Genomic DNA, 17412 nt, shown 5'->3' with positions numbered 1-17412 from the left:
ATAAAAATAAATGCTCTAATATTTATACAATATTTTAGTAAATTTTTATATATTTTTTATTACTTAATGAATCAGTTATTTAATAATTTAAATTACCAATAAATCTAATTGTTAAAAATTAAACAATTAAAGATAATTTATCATATAATTTATTATTTAAATTTTATAAAAATATTATAATTTATAATTTATGAAAAAACACGATAGTGAATTTAAAGATGTTCGTAGAATTTTTGTTACTACGGCTTTGCCTTACGCTAATGGTGAATTACATATTGGACATATAATGGAATATATTCAGGCTGATATATGGGTACGTTTTCAGTGTATGCAACAAGATAACGGTAAATCAAGACAAGTATATTTTATTTGCGCTGATGATGCGCATGGCGCGGCAATTATGATTGCCGCTGAAAAAGCTGGTATGACACCTAAAGAATTTATTAATAATATTTCATCTAATAGAAAAAAATATTTAGATGGATTTTATATTAAATTTGATAATTGGTATTCTACAGATAGCATTGAAAATATTGATTTAGTTCAAAAAATTTATGATACTTTATATAATAAAGCTAAATTAATTATAAACAAAAAAATTAATCAGTTTTTTGATCCAATAAAAAATATTTTTTTACCAGATAGATATATTAAAGGTGAATGCCCTATATGTAATGCAAAAGATCAATACGGAGACTTTTGTGAATGTTGTAGCTCAATTTATACACCTACCAAACTTATTAATCCATATTCAATATTATCTGGAACAAAACCTATTATAAAATCATCAAAACATTTTTTTTTTAAATTATCCGATAAACGTTGTATAGATTTTTTACGTAAATGGGCAATACATGATAAAAGATTACAACCAGAAATATTTTTTTAAAAAAATAAAAATCTACTTAATTTATTTGAGAAATATATTTTTTCTTAAAAATCTTATAGAAATTATATTTTTCAATATATAACTATTATTTTTAATTTAAGTACCTAAAATAGGTATTTAAATAATTTAATCAATATTAATTTATAATAACTTTTATAAAAATAAAATTATATATTCAAATATAAACTTATTAAAATTTATAATAAATTATTTACTTTTTATTTTTTTTTAATATGCATGTCTGTTACAAATATGCATGTCTGTTACAGTATATAATTTCTAATTTAGCAAAAGTTAATATCATGTATTTCTTTTAATATTGAACAATATATACTGTTATTTATAATAATATTATTATTTTAAGTATATAAATTTAAATTATTATTTAATATATCTCTTTATTATATACACATACTTTATATATAATATAAAGAATAATAACTTATTTATGTCACTTATTTTACCGAAAAACAATTATTTAAAAATAATAAAAATTTTTATGCATATCACAATTTTTTTAACAAGATTTTTTAATAATTCCTCCTCCAATACAAATATTGTTATCATATAACACAACAGATTGACCAGGAGTAATTGCCCATTGAGGTATATTAAATTTTAAAATAAAACTATTTTTTTTAAAATTTTTATATAACAAACAATTAGTATCTTTATGGTTATATCGAATTTTAGCATTTAATGGAAAATTATTTTGAGGCTCTTTAGATATCCAAGTAATTTTTTCCGCTAATAAAATAGAGCTAAATAAATAAGGATGATTACGATCTTGTAGTACATACAAAGTATTATTAATAATATCTTTATGTACAACATACCAAGGTTTACTTATTCCAAAATTATTTTGATAAGATTTAATGCCTCCTAATCCAATCCCTTTTCTTTGTCCTATAGTATAAAAACATAATCCAATGTGTTTTCCAATAATTTTTCCATCTATTGTTTTAATTGGGCCTGGTTGATAATTTATATATCTACTTAACCAATTTCTAAAAAATTTTTCACCAATAAAACAAATTCCAAAAGAATCTTTTTTCATTGCATTAGATAATTTTAAATTTATAGCTATTTTTCTTACATGACTTTTTTTAATTTTTCCTAATGGAAATAAAGTATGTGCTAATTGATTTTGATTTAAACGATACAAAAAATAACTTTGATCTTTGCTAAGATCAAATGCTTTTAATAATTGAAATTGACCATTATTATTTTTTTTTATTTGAGCGTAGTGCCCAGTTGCAATTAAATCAGCATCTAAATAACGTATTGCATAATCTAAGAAAACTTTAAATTTTATTTCTGAGTTACAAAATATATCTGGATTTGGGGTTCTACCGGATTTATATTCATATAAAAAATTAGAAAAAACACGTTTTTTATATTCTGATGAAAAATTAACTATTTCAATATCTATTCCAATTATATCTGCGGCACTAACTGCATCAATCCAATCTTGACGTGAAGTACAATTTATTGAATCATTATCTTCCCAATTCTTCATAAATAAACCAATAACTTTGTATCCTTGTTCTTTTAATAACCAAGAAGAAACAGAAGAATCAACTCCACCAGACATACCCACAACAACTTTTTTTTTGAACATGTTTAAGTTTAATTTAAATTACAAAATTATTTTTATGATTAAGTATTAAAAATAACTATAATTTATTCTTATTATAAAATAGTCATTATTTTTTTAATTGCTTCATACTTAATTAAATTAAGCATTTTATGAAATAACTTAAAAGCTTCTCTTTTATATTCTCTTTTCGGATCCTTTTGAGCATAACTTCTTAAATTAATTCCTTGACGTAATTGATCTAAAGATAATAAATGTTCTATCCAATACTTATCAATAGATTGCAAAATAATATTACGCTCAAAATTTAAAAATTTTTTATTATTTAAAATTTTAATTTTATTTTCATATTTTTTATCAAAAGTATATAAAATTTTTATAAAAAAATCTTTTATTGTATATTTTTTTTTAAAAAAAATTTTAAATGAGATATCTAATTTAAATTCCTTTTTAAGTATTAATTCTAAACCAATAATATCCCATTCTTTATCTGATTTTTTCAATGAAATATACTTAGAAAATAATCTTATTAGGACATCATAACGTAATATTTTTATTATTTCTGATATATTTTTTGATTCAAGCAATTTATTTCTTTCTTGACAAATAATTTTACGTTGATTGTTATAAATATCGTCATATTCTAATAATTGTTTTCGAATATCAAAATTTCGTAATTCTATTTTTCGTTGCGCAGATTCAATTGAATATGATGCTAAATTAGATTCAATAGATTTTCCTTTTGGAATCTTTAATTTTTCCATAACAATTTTTATTTGATCACTAGAAAAAAATTTCAATAAAGAATCATCCAAAGAAAGATAAAATCTAGATGATCCAGGGTCTCCTTGTCTTCCGGATCGTCCTCGTAGTTGATTATCTATTCTTCGTGATTCATGACGTTCTGTACCAATAATATGAAGTCCTCCAGAAGAAATTACCTTATCATGTAATAACATCCATTCATTTTTTAATTTTTTAATTTTATTTTTTTTTTTAACCTCAGAAGAAATATTTTTTTTAATATCTTTAATATAACTATCTATATTTCCACCTAATATGATATCAGTTCCTCTTCCTGCCATATTAGTGGCAATAGTAATCATTTTAGGATGACCTGCTTGTGCAATGATCTGCGCTTCAAGTTTATGTTGTTTTGCGTTTAAAACGCTATGAGGTAAATTATTTTTTTTTAATATATTTGAAAGTAATTCAGAATTTTCTATTGATGTTGTTCCTACTAATACTGGTTGTTCTTTGATATAGCAATTTTTTATATCCATCAATATAGCTTGATATTTTTCTTCCATAGTTTTATATATTTTATCTTGTAAATCCTTTCTTTTATTAATTTTATTGGGTGGAACAGTAATTGTCTCTAATTTATAAATTTCTTGAAATTCATATGCCTCTGTTTCAGCAGTTCCTGTCATGCCAGATATTTTTTTATACATACGAAAATAATTTTGAAATGTAATTGAAGCTAGTGTTTGAGTTTCGTTTTGAATTTCAAGATTTTCTTTAGCCTCAAGAGCTTGATGTAAACCTTCTGCCCAACGGCGTGTCTTCATTAATCTGCCAGTAAATTCATCAACAATTATAATTTTATTATTTTTTATTATATAGTGCTTATTTTTATGATATAAAACATGCGCACGCAATGCTGCATATATATGATAAATAAGAAAAGAATTTTTAGAATCATATAATGATTTATTTTTATTTAACAAACCCATTTTAATTAAAATATTTTCATATTTTTCATAACCATTTTCAGTTAAAAAAACTTGGTTTGTTTCATAATCTATAATATAATCACCAGTATTTTTCTTAGTATATTTGATATTTTTTTTGATATTTTTTGTATCAATTTCTGGTACTAATAATTTTGGAATAGGATTTATTATTTTGTAAAAATATTGGGCATTGTTTTTAATTTCTCCAGAAATAATTAAAGGAGTCCTAGCCTCATCAATTAAAATTGAATCTATTTCATCTAAAATAACGAAATTTAATTTTCTTTGTACGCGATCATTTGAATTAAATACCATATTATCGCGTAAATAGTCAAATCCAAATTCATTGTTTGTTCCATATGTAATATCTGCTTCATAAGATTTTTTTTTTAAGCTATGTGATATTTCTGATGAATTAACACCAATACTTAATCCTAACCAATTATATAAAACACTCATCCATTCCGCATCTCTTTTAGCTAAATAATCGCTAATTGTAACTATGTGTACACCTTGACCAGACAAGGAATTCAAATAAGCAGCTAAAGTTGCTACTAATGTTTTACCTTCACCCGTTTGCATTTCAGATATATTTCCATAATGTAATGCAATTCCACCAATTAGTTGTACATCAAAATGACGCATCTTTAAAACACGTTTACTAGCTTCTCTACATACTGAAAATGCTTTCGGAAGAATAGAGTCTAATGTTTCTCCAGAATGTATAGATTGTTTTAGTTTTGATGTTTGATTTTGTAATTCCTCATCAGAAAGCTTCTGCATTACTGATTCTAATTCATTAATTTTTTGCACTATTTTTTGATATTTTTTAAGAAGTCTTTGATTACGACTACCAAAAATTTTAGTCAAAAATGACATTCCTAAATTCCAAAGATTTTAAAAATAAATTTTTTAAATAAATATTTAATTTTAATAAAAATATTTTATAGTTTTGTATTTTTATATTTTAAATTGTCCCCAAGGGGATTTGAACCCCTGTACTCACCGTGAAAGAGTGATGTCCTGGTCCTCTAGACGATGGGGACATTATTTTATAAAAATATTTTACATGATAATTTATAAAAAATAAAATTTGATAGAATTATTTTTTTAAAAATCATATAAAAATATTTTAACATTTATTTATTAAATATGTAAGTTTTTATTAGTATTGTTTAAATTTTTAATAGCATTTTTAATCCGATCTAATACTATATTACGATTAAATAAAGATAAAATTAAATCAATAGAAGGTGTTTGTAATTTATTTAATAGAATAATTCTTAATGGCATTGCCAGTTGCGGCATATTTAATTTAAATTTTTCTAATATCTTTTTTAAAGTTATATTTAGTATCTGTTTTTCCCATATAATATTAGAAAATTGTAATACACATTCCATTAATGCTAATTTTATGATATCTGTTATATATTTTTTTAATAATTCAATATGTAATTTAGGAGTAGAATAAAATATTATTATTATATCCGATAATTCTGTTAATGTGTTTACTCGATTTTTAAATAAAGATATTATTTTTAATACATTTAAGGTATTATATTCTATATTTTTTTTTTTTTATAATTGGTTGAATAAGATTAAGAAGTTTTTTATCATCATAAGACTTAATATAAAAATTATTTAACCATTCCAATTTTTTTAAATTAAATTGTGCTGGAGATTTTGATAAATATTTACAATCATTAAACCAATAGCAAAATTGTTTTATTGAAAATATTTCTTCATTTCCATGACTCCATCCCAATCTAGCTAAATAATTTAAAATCGCTTCAGGCAAAAACCCCTTTTTTTTATAATACATTATATCAGTAGCTTCTTTTCTTTTTGAAATTTTCACTTTATTTGAGTCAATAACCATTGGTAAATGACCATAAAATGGTAATGTAACTCCTAATGCTTTTAATATATTAATTTGACGTGGTGTATTATTAATATGATCATCTCCTCTAATTACATGAGTGATTTTCATATCCCAATCATCAATTGCAGCACAAAAATTATAAGTTGGTATACCATCTGCTCTAACAATTACTAAATCATCTAATTCTTTATTAGAAATAGTAATTTTACCTTTAATGAGATCATTCCAAGTAATATTACCGTATAGAGGATTTTTAAATCGTATTACAGGTTTACGATTAATAGGAATAGATGGTAAAATTTTACCTGGTTCCGGTCTCCAAATTCTATTATAACGAGGTTTTTCTCCAAAAGATCTTTGTTTTTTACGAAATGATTCTATCTCTTCTACAGAAGAATAACAATAATATGCATAATCATTGGATAATAAATAATTGATAATTTCAAAATAGCGATTTATGCGTTTAGTTTGATAAAATGGTCCTTCATCATAATTTAACCCTAACCATTTCATACCATCAATTATTGTTTGTGTTGCACTTAATGTAGAGCGATTGATATCTGTATCTTCAATTCTTAATATAAAAATTCCATTAAAATGTCGAGCGTATGCCCAAGAAAATAAAGCAGTTCTTATTCCCCCAATATGCAGATTTCCAGTTGGACTAGGGGCAAAACGAGTACGAACAATAGTCATATGAAAGTAATTTTTAAAAATTAATAAAAATATTTTTTTTAAAAAAATAATTTTAATAAGTATTAAATTTTTTAATAAAAATATGTTCAATATAATAAATAAATATTAATGAATGATTTTGTAAAAATTTTATAAAAATAAAGTTTTATTTTTATTTATATTTCAACTTATATTTTTAGTTCATTATTTATCTCATTATTATATAATTTTATATATTATGTAATTTTATAAAAAATATATAAAAATTTATAACAAAATTATAAAAATAAATGCTCTAATATTTATACAATATTTTAGTAAATTTTTATATATTTTTTATTACTTAATGAATCAGTTATTTAATAATTTAAATTACCAATAAATCTAATTGTTAAAAATTAAACAATTAAAGATAATTTATCATATAATTTATTATTTAAATTTTATAAAAATATTATAATTTATAATTTATGAAAAAACACGATAGTGAATTTAAAGATGTTCGTAGAATTTTTGTTACTACGGCTTTGCCTTACGCTAATGGTGAATTACATATTGGACATATAATGGAATATATTCAGGCTGATATATGGGTACGTTTTCAGTGTATGCAACAAGATAACGGTAAATCAAGACAAGTATATTTTATTTGCGCTGATGATGCGCATGGCGCGGCAATTATGATTGCCGCTGAAAAAGCTGGTATGACACCTAAAGAATTTATTAATAATATTTCATCTAATAGAAAAAAATATTTAGATGGATTTTATATTAAATTTGATAATTGGTATTCTACAGATAGCATTGAAAATATTGATTTAGTTCAAAAAATTTATGATACTTTATATAATAAAGCTAAATTAATTATAAACAAAAAAATTAATCAGTTTTTTGATCCAATAAAAAATATTTTTTTACCAGATAGATATATTAAAGGTGAATGCCCTATATGTAATGCAAAAGATCAATACGGAGACTTTTGTGAATGTTGTAGCTCAATTTATACACCTACCAAACTTATTAATCCATATTCAATATTATCTGGAACAAAACCTATTATAAAATCATCAAAACATTTTTTTTTTAAATTATCCGATAAACGTTGTATAGATTTTTTACGTAAATGGGCAATACATGATAAAAGATTACAACCAGAAATAGTCAATAAAATTAAAGAATGGTTAGAAAAAGATAATAAATTTAATGATTGGGATATAAGCAGAGACGCACCCTATTTTGGTATAAAAATACCTAATACATTAGAAAAATATTTTTATGTTTGGTTAGATGCACCTATAGGTTATTTAGCGTCTTTAAAAAATTTTTTTGAAAAAGGTGGTCCTAAAAAAAAATACAATGAATTACGAAATTTTGATGAATTTATTTCTTCTCCAAATACAGAACAATATCATTTTATTGGAAAAGATATTTTTTATTTTCACATTTTATTTTGGCCAGCAATCTTAAAATTTTCTGGTCGTAAATTACCAAATAATATTTTTGTACATGGATTTATGACTATTAATGGTAAAAAAATGTCTAAATCAAATAAAATTGGAATTTCTCCGTTGTATTATTTAAAAATTGGAATGAATCCAGAGTGGTTACGTTATTATATTGCTAGTAAATTAAATAATAAAATTGAGGATATTGATTTTAATTCTCAAAGTTTTATTTCATGCGTTAATTCAGATTTAATTGGAAAATATATTAATATTGCCAGCAGATCATCTAGTTTTATAGAAAAATATTTTAAGGGGTACCTTAACATGAAATGGGTTAAAGATAATGATACTTTCTTATCGAAATTACGTGTTGTTAGTTCAAGTATTCAAAAATATTATGAAAATCGAAATTTTAATAAAGTATTATATATAGTTATAGAACAAACTAATTTTATTAATATTTTTTTTGATCAAAATAAACCATGGAAATTAGCTAAAAATAATATATATCATGAAAAGTTGCATAAAATTTCTAGCCGTTTATTAGAAGCATTCCGTATTTTAACAATTTATTTAAAACCGATCTTACCAAATTTAGCTAAGTCAGTAGAAACATTTTTAAATATTTCACCATTACAGTGGATTAATATTTTTACACCTTTAACACAAAATCATAAAATTAATAAATATAGACATTTAATGACACGAGTTGATAAAAATATTGTTGATAATTTATTAAAAAATAAAAATATTTAAAAAATTTTTTATCATTTATTAAAATGGTTTATAATATGTTCAAATTATTTAATTTAGTTAGATTAAAATAGTTATTTAAATAAAATATATCAATCATTCTATAAATTAATAGTTAAATATGATATTCAAAACATGGATTTCTTTTCTTTTATTTTCTATTATTACTTCGATTTCTCCTGGTCCAGGAAATATTTTAACAATAAATCATGCTTTAAGATATGGATGGAGGAAGACATTATCATTAATAATTGGACAAGAAATAGCTTTAGTATTAATTATATTAGCTATATCTGAGGGGGCTGAATTATTATTATCATCAAGTTCTATCTTAATTTTCATTAAGATATTTGGAATAATATGGTTAATGTATACATCATTCCAAATGTGGTGTGCATCTATTAATAAAAAAGATTCAACTTATATTTGCGAAACTATTAGTAAAAAAAAAAGTTTTATACGCGGTTTTTTTACAACAATTACTAATATAAAAGCCATTACTTGTCTTATTTCAACCTTACCAGCCTGTCTTACTCCAATTTATCCTATAGTCCCACAAATAATTATTATGTCATTAACGATGACAATTATAGGCGGATATTTTTTTAGGATTACCATTTAATATTGCTTCATATTCGTTATTAATTCATATAATAGCACACGAAACAGGATTAAAGGTTGGTGATTTTATATGGACTGGAGGTGATTGTCATTTATATTTAAATCATTTAGATCAGGCTCGTAAACAGTTACTACGAAATCCAGGATCATTACCAAATTTAACTATTTTATGTAAACCAAAATCATCGTTGGATTATAATTTTGAAGATTTTCAAATTAATTCTTATAATCCGCAAAAATCTATTTATGCGCCTATAGCAATTTAATTTTTTTAATTTTTAATAAGAATATATCTTATAATAATTTTAAATTTTTTTAGAATTACAATTAATCCATTTAATAAATAAATTAATTTATTATTCTTAATTCAAATTAAATTTTTTAAAATTTAAATTTTAAAATTTTTTTATTTTATGTTTAATAAATTAATAAAAAATTTTTTTATTAAAAGCTATAAAAATTTTATTGTATTGGTTGAACATCATCTAAAAGAAAATAACCATTATAGCCCTCAATATAAATAACCGCTTTATTCTCAAAAAGAAGCATGGATTTAGTTTTAGTAATTAATATATCCTTATAACCTTTTACTTTAACTTTTGTTCCAATTGGATATTTGTTATTCCATTTTTCAATTTTTTTTTCTTGTGATTGTTCTAAAATATCATCTTTAATGACACAATCTTTTTTGTATTCATTTTTAATACTTTTTATAAATTTAGTTAATACTGTTCCAGGACCAATTTCCATAAATTCCATTTCATTTTTACTTTTATTTAGTAAATAATATATACTATCAAACCATTTTACTGGATTTATTAAATGATTTGATAGATTGTTTGTAATTTTTTCTATAGAATAAGGTAATGCCTCAAAATTAGAAATAACTGGGATATTTGGAGAATGAAAAACAAAATCCAATAAAAAATTATTAAATTTTTTATATATAGGTTTCATATATCTTGAGTGAAATGGTCCACTAACATTTAATGGTATATATATTGCATTATTTTTTTCAAAAAAAATTTGTGCATTATTAATATCATTTTTAGGGCCAGCGATAATAATTTGATTTAATGTATTATAATTAGCAATATCAATTGTATTTAAATTATTTTCTTTTAAAATATTTAAAATTTTTTTATAATTAATTCCAATTACAGCTGCCATAGCGCCATCTAAAACTTGACTCATTAATTTACTTCTTTTTTGAACTAGACGTAACCCATCTTCGAAAGAAAATACACCAGCACTTTCTAATGCATTATATTCTCCTAAACTATGTCCAACTAAAAAATCTGCATATTCACCAGTATTTTTAATATGATCTCTATAAGATAACGCATTAACTATATAAAGTGCAGGTTGAGTATATTCTGTTTTATTTAATTGATTTTTTGAATTTTTTAAACATAACTCTTTAATAGAGTATCCAAGTATATTATTTGATTTTTCTATAATATCAGGAAATTTATCAAATAAAAGTTGTCCCATACCAACATATTGAGAACCTTGCCCAGGAAAAAGATATGTTTTCATTGTTTATTTACCTATTTTGTTTTAAAAATATTTATAAAAAATAAAAAAATATAAAATATTATTCAATATTAATATTATATAAAAAAAATATTTTTAAAAAATTATTTTATTTTAAGAAATATAAATTTTTTATATTATATAGTTGAAGATATAATTTACTATATATGTATCAATTTACATAAAATTTATATTTGTGTAAAATTTTAAATAGAATTATTTTTCTTTATCTTTTTAAGGAAATTATAAAGATAAAAATCATGAAAATTATTAATTAAATATCAAATATACATTGAATATTAAAGAAGATAAAATTATTGCTAATATAAATAATATTTTATATAAATGGTTTCCAAAAAAAACATTTATAGAAACAGCAAAAATTGATAATTATCCAATATTACCAGAAGAAAAAAAATTAGTAATTAATGCAGTCTCCAAGAGAAAAAAAGAATTTTCAACAGGACGATGGTTATCTAGAAAAGGATTGAAATATTTTGGATTCCCAGAAACAGAAATATTAACTGGATATTTAAAAAATCCAATATGGCCAGATAAAATAAATGGTAGTATTAGTCATGATAATAAATTATGTACCGTAGTAATAATGAAAAAAATACCTTTTTTAACAAATATTGGTATTGATATTATTTATTTCCCAAAATATAGTAATAAATTAAAATATTTAGAATCAATGTTTGTGATTAATAAAAATGAAATAGACATAATGGATAAATTTGGTTTGAATATTGATTCATCAACAATATTATTTAGTGTTAAAGAATCAATTATTAAAGCGATTTCAAGTGAAATCAATAATTTTATAGATATGAGAGATATTAAAATTTTTTATGAAAATAAAAAAATTCAATTTATTATCCAAAATAAAAAACCAAATGTTGATATTTTTCAGTACTGAAGTTATAACTATTTAATAACAGCAGTTAAAATTTATAATTAATTTTCTATAAAATTTTATCTAAAATATACTATATTTTGTTAAAATTTTTATTAGATAATTCAAATTTTTACATAAAAATTACAAATAATATGAATTATGAAACTATTGAAGTGAATATAAAACAATCCATTTGTTTTATACGATTTTGTAATAAAAAAAATAATAATATGATTAATAATTCTATGATTAGTGAATGTCTTCATATTTTAAAAAAAAATGATTCATCTAATCCTTTTCATATTGTTGTTTTAGAAGGATTACCAAAAATATTTTGTTTAGGAGCTGATTTTGACGAAATAATAAAAAAAAACCATCCAATAGAATCAAAAAAATTATATGAATTATGGTATCTGTTATCATGTGGGCCATTTATTAGTTTATCTAATATATGTAGCGGTAGAGTAAATGCTGGGGGGATTGGTTTTATTGCAGCTTGTGATATAGTTTTAGCTAATCACGATGCTCAATTTAGTTTATCTGAATTATTATTTAATTTATTTCCAGCTTGTGTTTTACCATTTTTAATTAGACGTATAGGTTTTCAAAGATCAAATTATATGACTTTAATGACTAAACCAATTACAGCAAAACAAGCATTAGAATGGAATTTAGTTGATGCCATTTCAAATAATAATGATTTACTATTACATAAACATCTCTTGCGTCTTAAATATTTATCAAAAAATAGCATTAAAAATTATAAAAAATATATAAATGAATTAAATAATATTTTATTAAATTCAAAAAATAATGCAATTTCTACTAACCATAAATTATTTTCTGATTCTAAAAATTTAGAAAAAATTTCTTATTATATGAATACTGGTTATTTTCCATGGGAATAAGTATTTTAAAAAATAATTAATAATTTTCAAAAATTTATTTAAGTATTTATTAAAATAATTTAAATATAAGGAGCTTATAGTGTTTAAAATTCTTAAAGAAAAATATTTTATGGAATATTATACTAATGGATTTATTGAAACTAATATTTCTTTAAGCAATAATTTAGTTAACGAAATCCAGGAATACTATGCAAGAAAAAAAATAGGTCATAATGATTTTCCAAAATTTTTTGATTATAATGAACATCTTGCATATATGATGCAAAAAAAATTTTTTAATTTTTTTTTAAAAGTATTTCCAAAATTTGCAAAAATATCGGTTAAAAATTTTTATAATAAATCTTATAGCAAAGCTGTTTATTGTGAACAAATTTTTATCAAAAAAGTATTAAAAGAATTATCTGAAAAAGGTTTTTTTCGTTTTTTTAAAGCTCATTATATGCTTGTATCATATGATATGTATTTGCATAGTAATCATTTATCTTCAGCAGCTGGAATACATAGTGATTTACCAAATTTTCATCATTTTTATGAAACTGAAAATGATTTAAGTATATATATTCCTTTAGTTGATTTAAACTATATTAATGGGGGAAAACTTAAAGTTTTACCAGAAAAAAAACTAAAAATTCCAGGAAATATGCTATTAAAATTATTATATGAATATTTTTCAAAAAATATAATTTATTTAGATAAAAATAATTATATTGATCCTAATTTAATTAATTATTCTAAAATTAATTCGTTTATTAAAAGCACAATGCACCAAGAACTAATGAGTATATATAAAAATATGCTTTCTTTAGTAAAGACACAATATATTAATGATTTTACTGAAACTATTGAAACAAAAGGTAAAGTTTTACTATTTAATAATAAAAATTTTCATTTTGCAGAATACTGGAAAAATACACAACAGGCAAGAGAAATTTATGTTATTCGTATGCTTCCAATATATGATGTTAAAATAAAGTTAAAAAACAAATTACATGGAAAATCTTTTAATAACTTTTTATTAAATTTTTCAGAAAATAAAATTCAATTTTATAAAGAATCTGTTGATATTAGTAAAATTTCAAGAAATAATAAAATACCGTTATAAAAATTATAAAGCATATAATTTATAATTATATTTAAAAAGTATTTTAAATATTACATATACAAAAATTTTAATATTATTTAATGAGAAAAAATATGATAAAAGTTGGAATTGAGGCAATTAATTTGTATGGAGGCAGTGTATTTATTGATGTTATTGAATTAGCTAAATACAGAAAACTAGATACTGTGCGTTTTGAAAATTTACTTATGCAACAAAAATCTGTTTCTTTGCCTTATGAAGATCCAGTTAGTTTTGCTATTAATGCCGCAGCCCCATTAATTGATAATTTATCGAATATCGATAAAAATAGCATTGAGTTAATTATTACATGCTCCGAATCAGGAATTGATTTTGGAAAATCAATGAGCACATATATTCATCATTATTTAGGTTTAAATCGTAATTGTCGTTTATTTGAATTAAAACAAGCCTGTTATTCTTGTACAGCTGGTTTACAAATGGCGATTAATTTTATTTTATCTAAAGTATCTCCAGGTGCTAAAGCATTGGTTATTGCCACCGATATTTCTCGTTTTTTTGTTACAGAAGATAAAAATGAATTAACAATGGAATGGGCCTTTTTTGAACCAAGTGGAGGCGCAGGAGCTGTAGCTATGTTGATCAGTGATAAACCTGAAATATTTCAATTTGATATTGGTTCTAATGGATATTATAGTTTTGAAGTAATGGATACATGTCGTCCAATACCCGATAGTGAAGCCGGAAATGCAGATTTATCTTTGTTATCATATTTAGATTGTTGTGCTCAAAGTTTTAAAGAATATAAAAAACGTGTACAATATAAAATAATTGTATATAATAAAAAATAAAGTTAAATTTTTATAAGTGATTTTAAAATAATGAATCTAAAATGTGGTTTAATTGGGTTACCAAATGTTGGAAAATCAACTCTTTTTAATGCATTAACAAAATTAAAGATTTCTGCTGAAAATTATCCATTTTGCACCATTGAGCCTAATATTGGTATTATAGAAGTCCCAGATAAGAGATTAAAACATTTAAATAATATTGTTAAAACAAAGAAAATTTTTCCAGCAATAATTAAATTGGTTGATATTGCGGGTTTAGTTTCTGGCGCATCAAAAGGGGAAGGCTTAGGAAATAAATTTTTAGCGCATATTCGAGAAACAAATATTGTTATACATGTAATTCGGTGTTTTAAAGACGATAAAATCACTCATATATCGGGAGAAATTAATCCAATTCATGACGCTGAAGTAATTCAAACAGAATTAATTTTATCGGATTTAGCTATACTTGAGAAATATATTGATAAAGAAAATAAAAAGTTTTTTTTAAAAAATGAACATTCAATTGAATTACTTAAATTATTAAAACGAATTATTTTTAATTTAAATAAATCGATACCAATTCGATTGATGTCACTTAATAATGAAGAATTAATGTCAATCAAATTCTTAAATCTACTTACTATTAAACCAATTATATTTGTTGCAAATGTAAAAGAAAATGGTTTTAAAAATAATTTATTATTAGATCAATTAAAAATATATGCTCATAATCAAAATATACCAATAATTATTATTTGCGCTAAGTTAGAAGAAGAAATTTCTGATTTAAATAATATAGATAAAAAGTTTTTTTTAGATAATTTAGGTTTAAAAGAAACAAAATTAAATGATTTAATTCGAGCTAGTTTTTCTTTACTTGATTTGCGGACTTATTTTACAGTTGGAAAAAAAGAAATTAGAGCATGGACTATACCAAATGGTACAACAGCAGAACAAGCCGCAGGAATTATTCATACTGATATAAAACGTGGTTTTATTAGAGCATTAACTATTTCTTATAAAGATTTTTTACTTTATAAAGGAGAACAAGGTTGCAAAAATGCTGGAAAAATTCGATCAGAAGGAAAAAAATATCTTGTCGAAGATGGAGACATATTGAATTTTCTTTTTAATATTTAGTTAATAAATTCTTCAATAATATTATATTATATAGTGATACTATATAAGTAAAATTAAATTTTTATTTTTATTAATATTTTTTAAAATGCATCAATATCTAAATTTTATGCGTCATGTGTATAATTCTGGAATTAAAAAAATAGATAGAACAGGAGTGGGAACATTATCAATTTTTGGTTATCAAATGCGATTTAATTTACAAAAAGGTTTTCCATTGTTAACTACAAAAAAACTTCATGTTAAATCTATTATATACGAATTGATTTGGTTTTTATCTGGATCAACTAATATTAATTTTTTAAAAAAAAATAATATAAAAATATGGGACCAATGGGCTGATGAAAATGGTGATTTAGGGCCTATTTATGGTTATCAATGGAGATCTTGGCCAACTTTACAAGGAAAATATATTGATCAATTGTCAGGGGTTATAAAACAAATTAAAACTGATCCTAATTCTCGTAGAATTATTGTTTCAGCCTGGAATGTTTCCGATATTCATAAAATGAAATTACCTCCTTGTCATATATTATTTCAATTTTACGTAGCAAATAATAAATTATCTTGTCAATTATATCAACGTAGTGCGGATATTTTTTTAGGATTACCATTTAATATTGCTTCATATTCGTTATTAATTCATATAATAGCACACGAAACAGGATTAAAGGTTGGTGATTTTATATGGACTGGAGGTGATTGTCATTTATATTTAAATCATTTAGATCAGGCTCGTAAACAGTTACTACGAAATCCAGGATCATTACCAAATTTAACTATTTTATGTAAACCAAAATCATCGTTGGATTATAATTTTGAAGATTTTCAAATTAATTCTTATAATCCGCAAAAATCTATTTATGCGCCTATAGCAATTTAATTTTTTTAATTTTTAATAAGAATATATCTTATAATAATTTTAAATTTTTTTAGAATTACAATTAATCCATTTAATAAATAAATTAATTTATTATTCTTAATTCAAATTAAATTTTTTAAAATTTAAATTTTAAAATTTTTTTATTTTATGTTTAATAAATTAATAAAAAATTTTTTTATTAAAAGCTATAAAAATTTTATTGTATTGGTTGAACATCATCTAAAAGAAAATAACCATTATAGCCCTCAATATAAATAACCGCTTTATTCTCAAAAAGAAGCATGGATTTAGTTTTAGTAATTAATATATCCTTATAACCTTTTACTTTAACTTTTGTTCCAATTGGATATTTGTTATTCCATTTTTCAATTTTTTTTTCTTGTGATTGTTCTAAAATATCATCTTTAATGACACAATCTTTTTTGTATTCATTTTTAATACTTTTTATAAATTTAGTTAATACTGTTCCAGGACCAATTTCCATAAATTCCATTTCATTTTTACTTTTATTTAGTAAATAATATATACTATCAAACCA

The 17412-nt window shown here is 22.2% G+C and overlaps 3 protein-coding genes across 3 annotated transcripts; 2 read left to right on the top strand and 1 right to left on the bottom strand.

Annotated features, from left to right (window-relative positions):
• Window positions 1-131: 131 nt before the first annotated feature.
• Window positions 132-9520, top strand: LOC108253010 (methionine--tRNA ligase-like). Its single transcript, XM_026827332.1, has 2 exons — window positions 132-854; window positions 7914-9520. Exons 1-2 carry the CDS (start codon window positions 191-193, stop codon window positions 8978-8980), a joined length of 1731 nt encoding a protein of 576 aa, XP_026683133.1. The 5' UTR covers window positions 132-190; the 3' UTR covers window positions 8981-9520.
• Window positions 1375-2540, bottom strand: LOC113469536 (tRNA-specific 2-thiouridylase MnmA-like). Its single transcript, XM_026827333.1, has one exon. It carries the CDS (start codon window positions 2508-2510, stop codon window positions 1407-1409), a length of 1104 nt encoding a protein of 367 aa, XP_026683134.1. The 5' UTR covers window positions 2511-2540; the 3' UTR covers window positions 1375-1406.
• A 6535-nt stretch (window positions 9521-16055) lies between the features above and the next one.
• Window positions 16056-16937, top strand: LOC113469535 (thymidylate synthase-like). Its single transcript, XM_026827331.1, has one exon. The coding sequence runs from the start codon at window positions 16080-16082 to the stop codon at window positions 16872-16874; it is 795 nt and encodes a 264-aa protein (XP_026683132.1). The 5' UTR covers window positions 16056-16079; the 3' UTR covers window positions 16875-16937.
• The last annotated feature ends 475 nt before the right edge of the window (window positions 16938-17412 follow it).

The sequence above is a fragment of the Diaphorina citri genome, unplaced genomic scaffold, assembly GCF_000475195.1.
Source record: "Diaphorina citri unplaced genomic scaffold, Diaci psyllid genome assembly version 1.1 scaffold1122, whole genome shotgun sequence".
Lineage (NCBI taxonomy): Eukaryota > Metazoa > Arthropoda > Insecta > Hemiptera > Psyllidae > Diaphorina > Diaphorina citri.
This window is presented reverse-complemented; position numbering and strand designations above follow the sequence as displayed.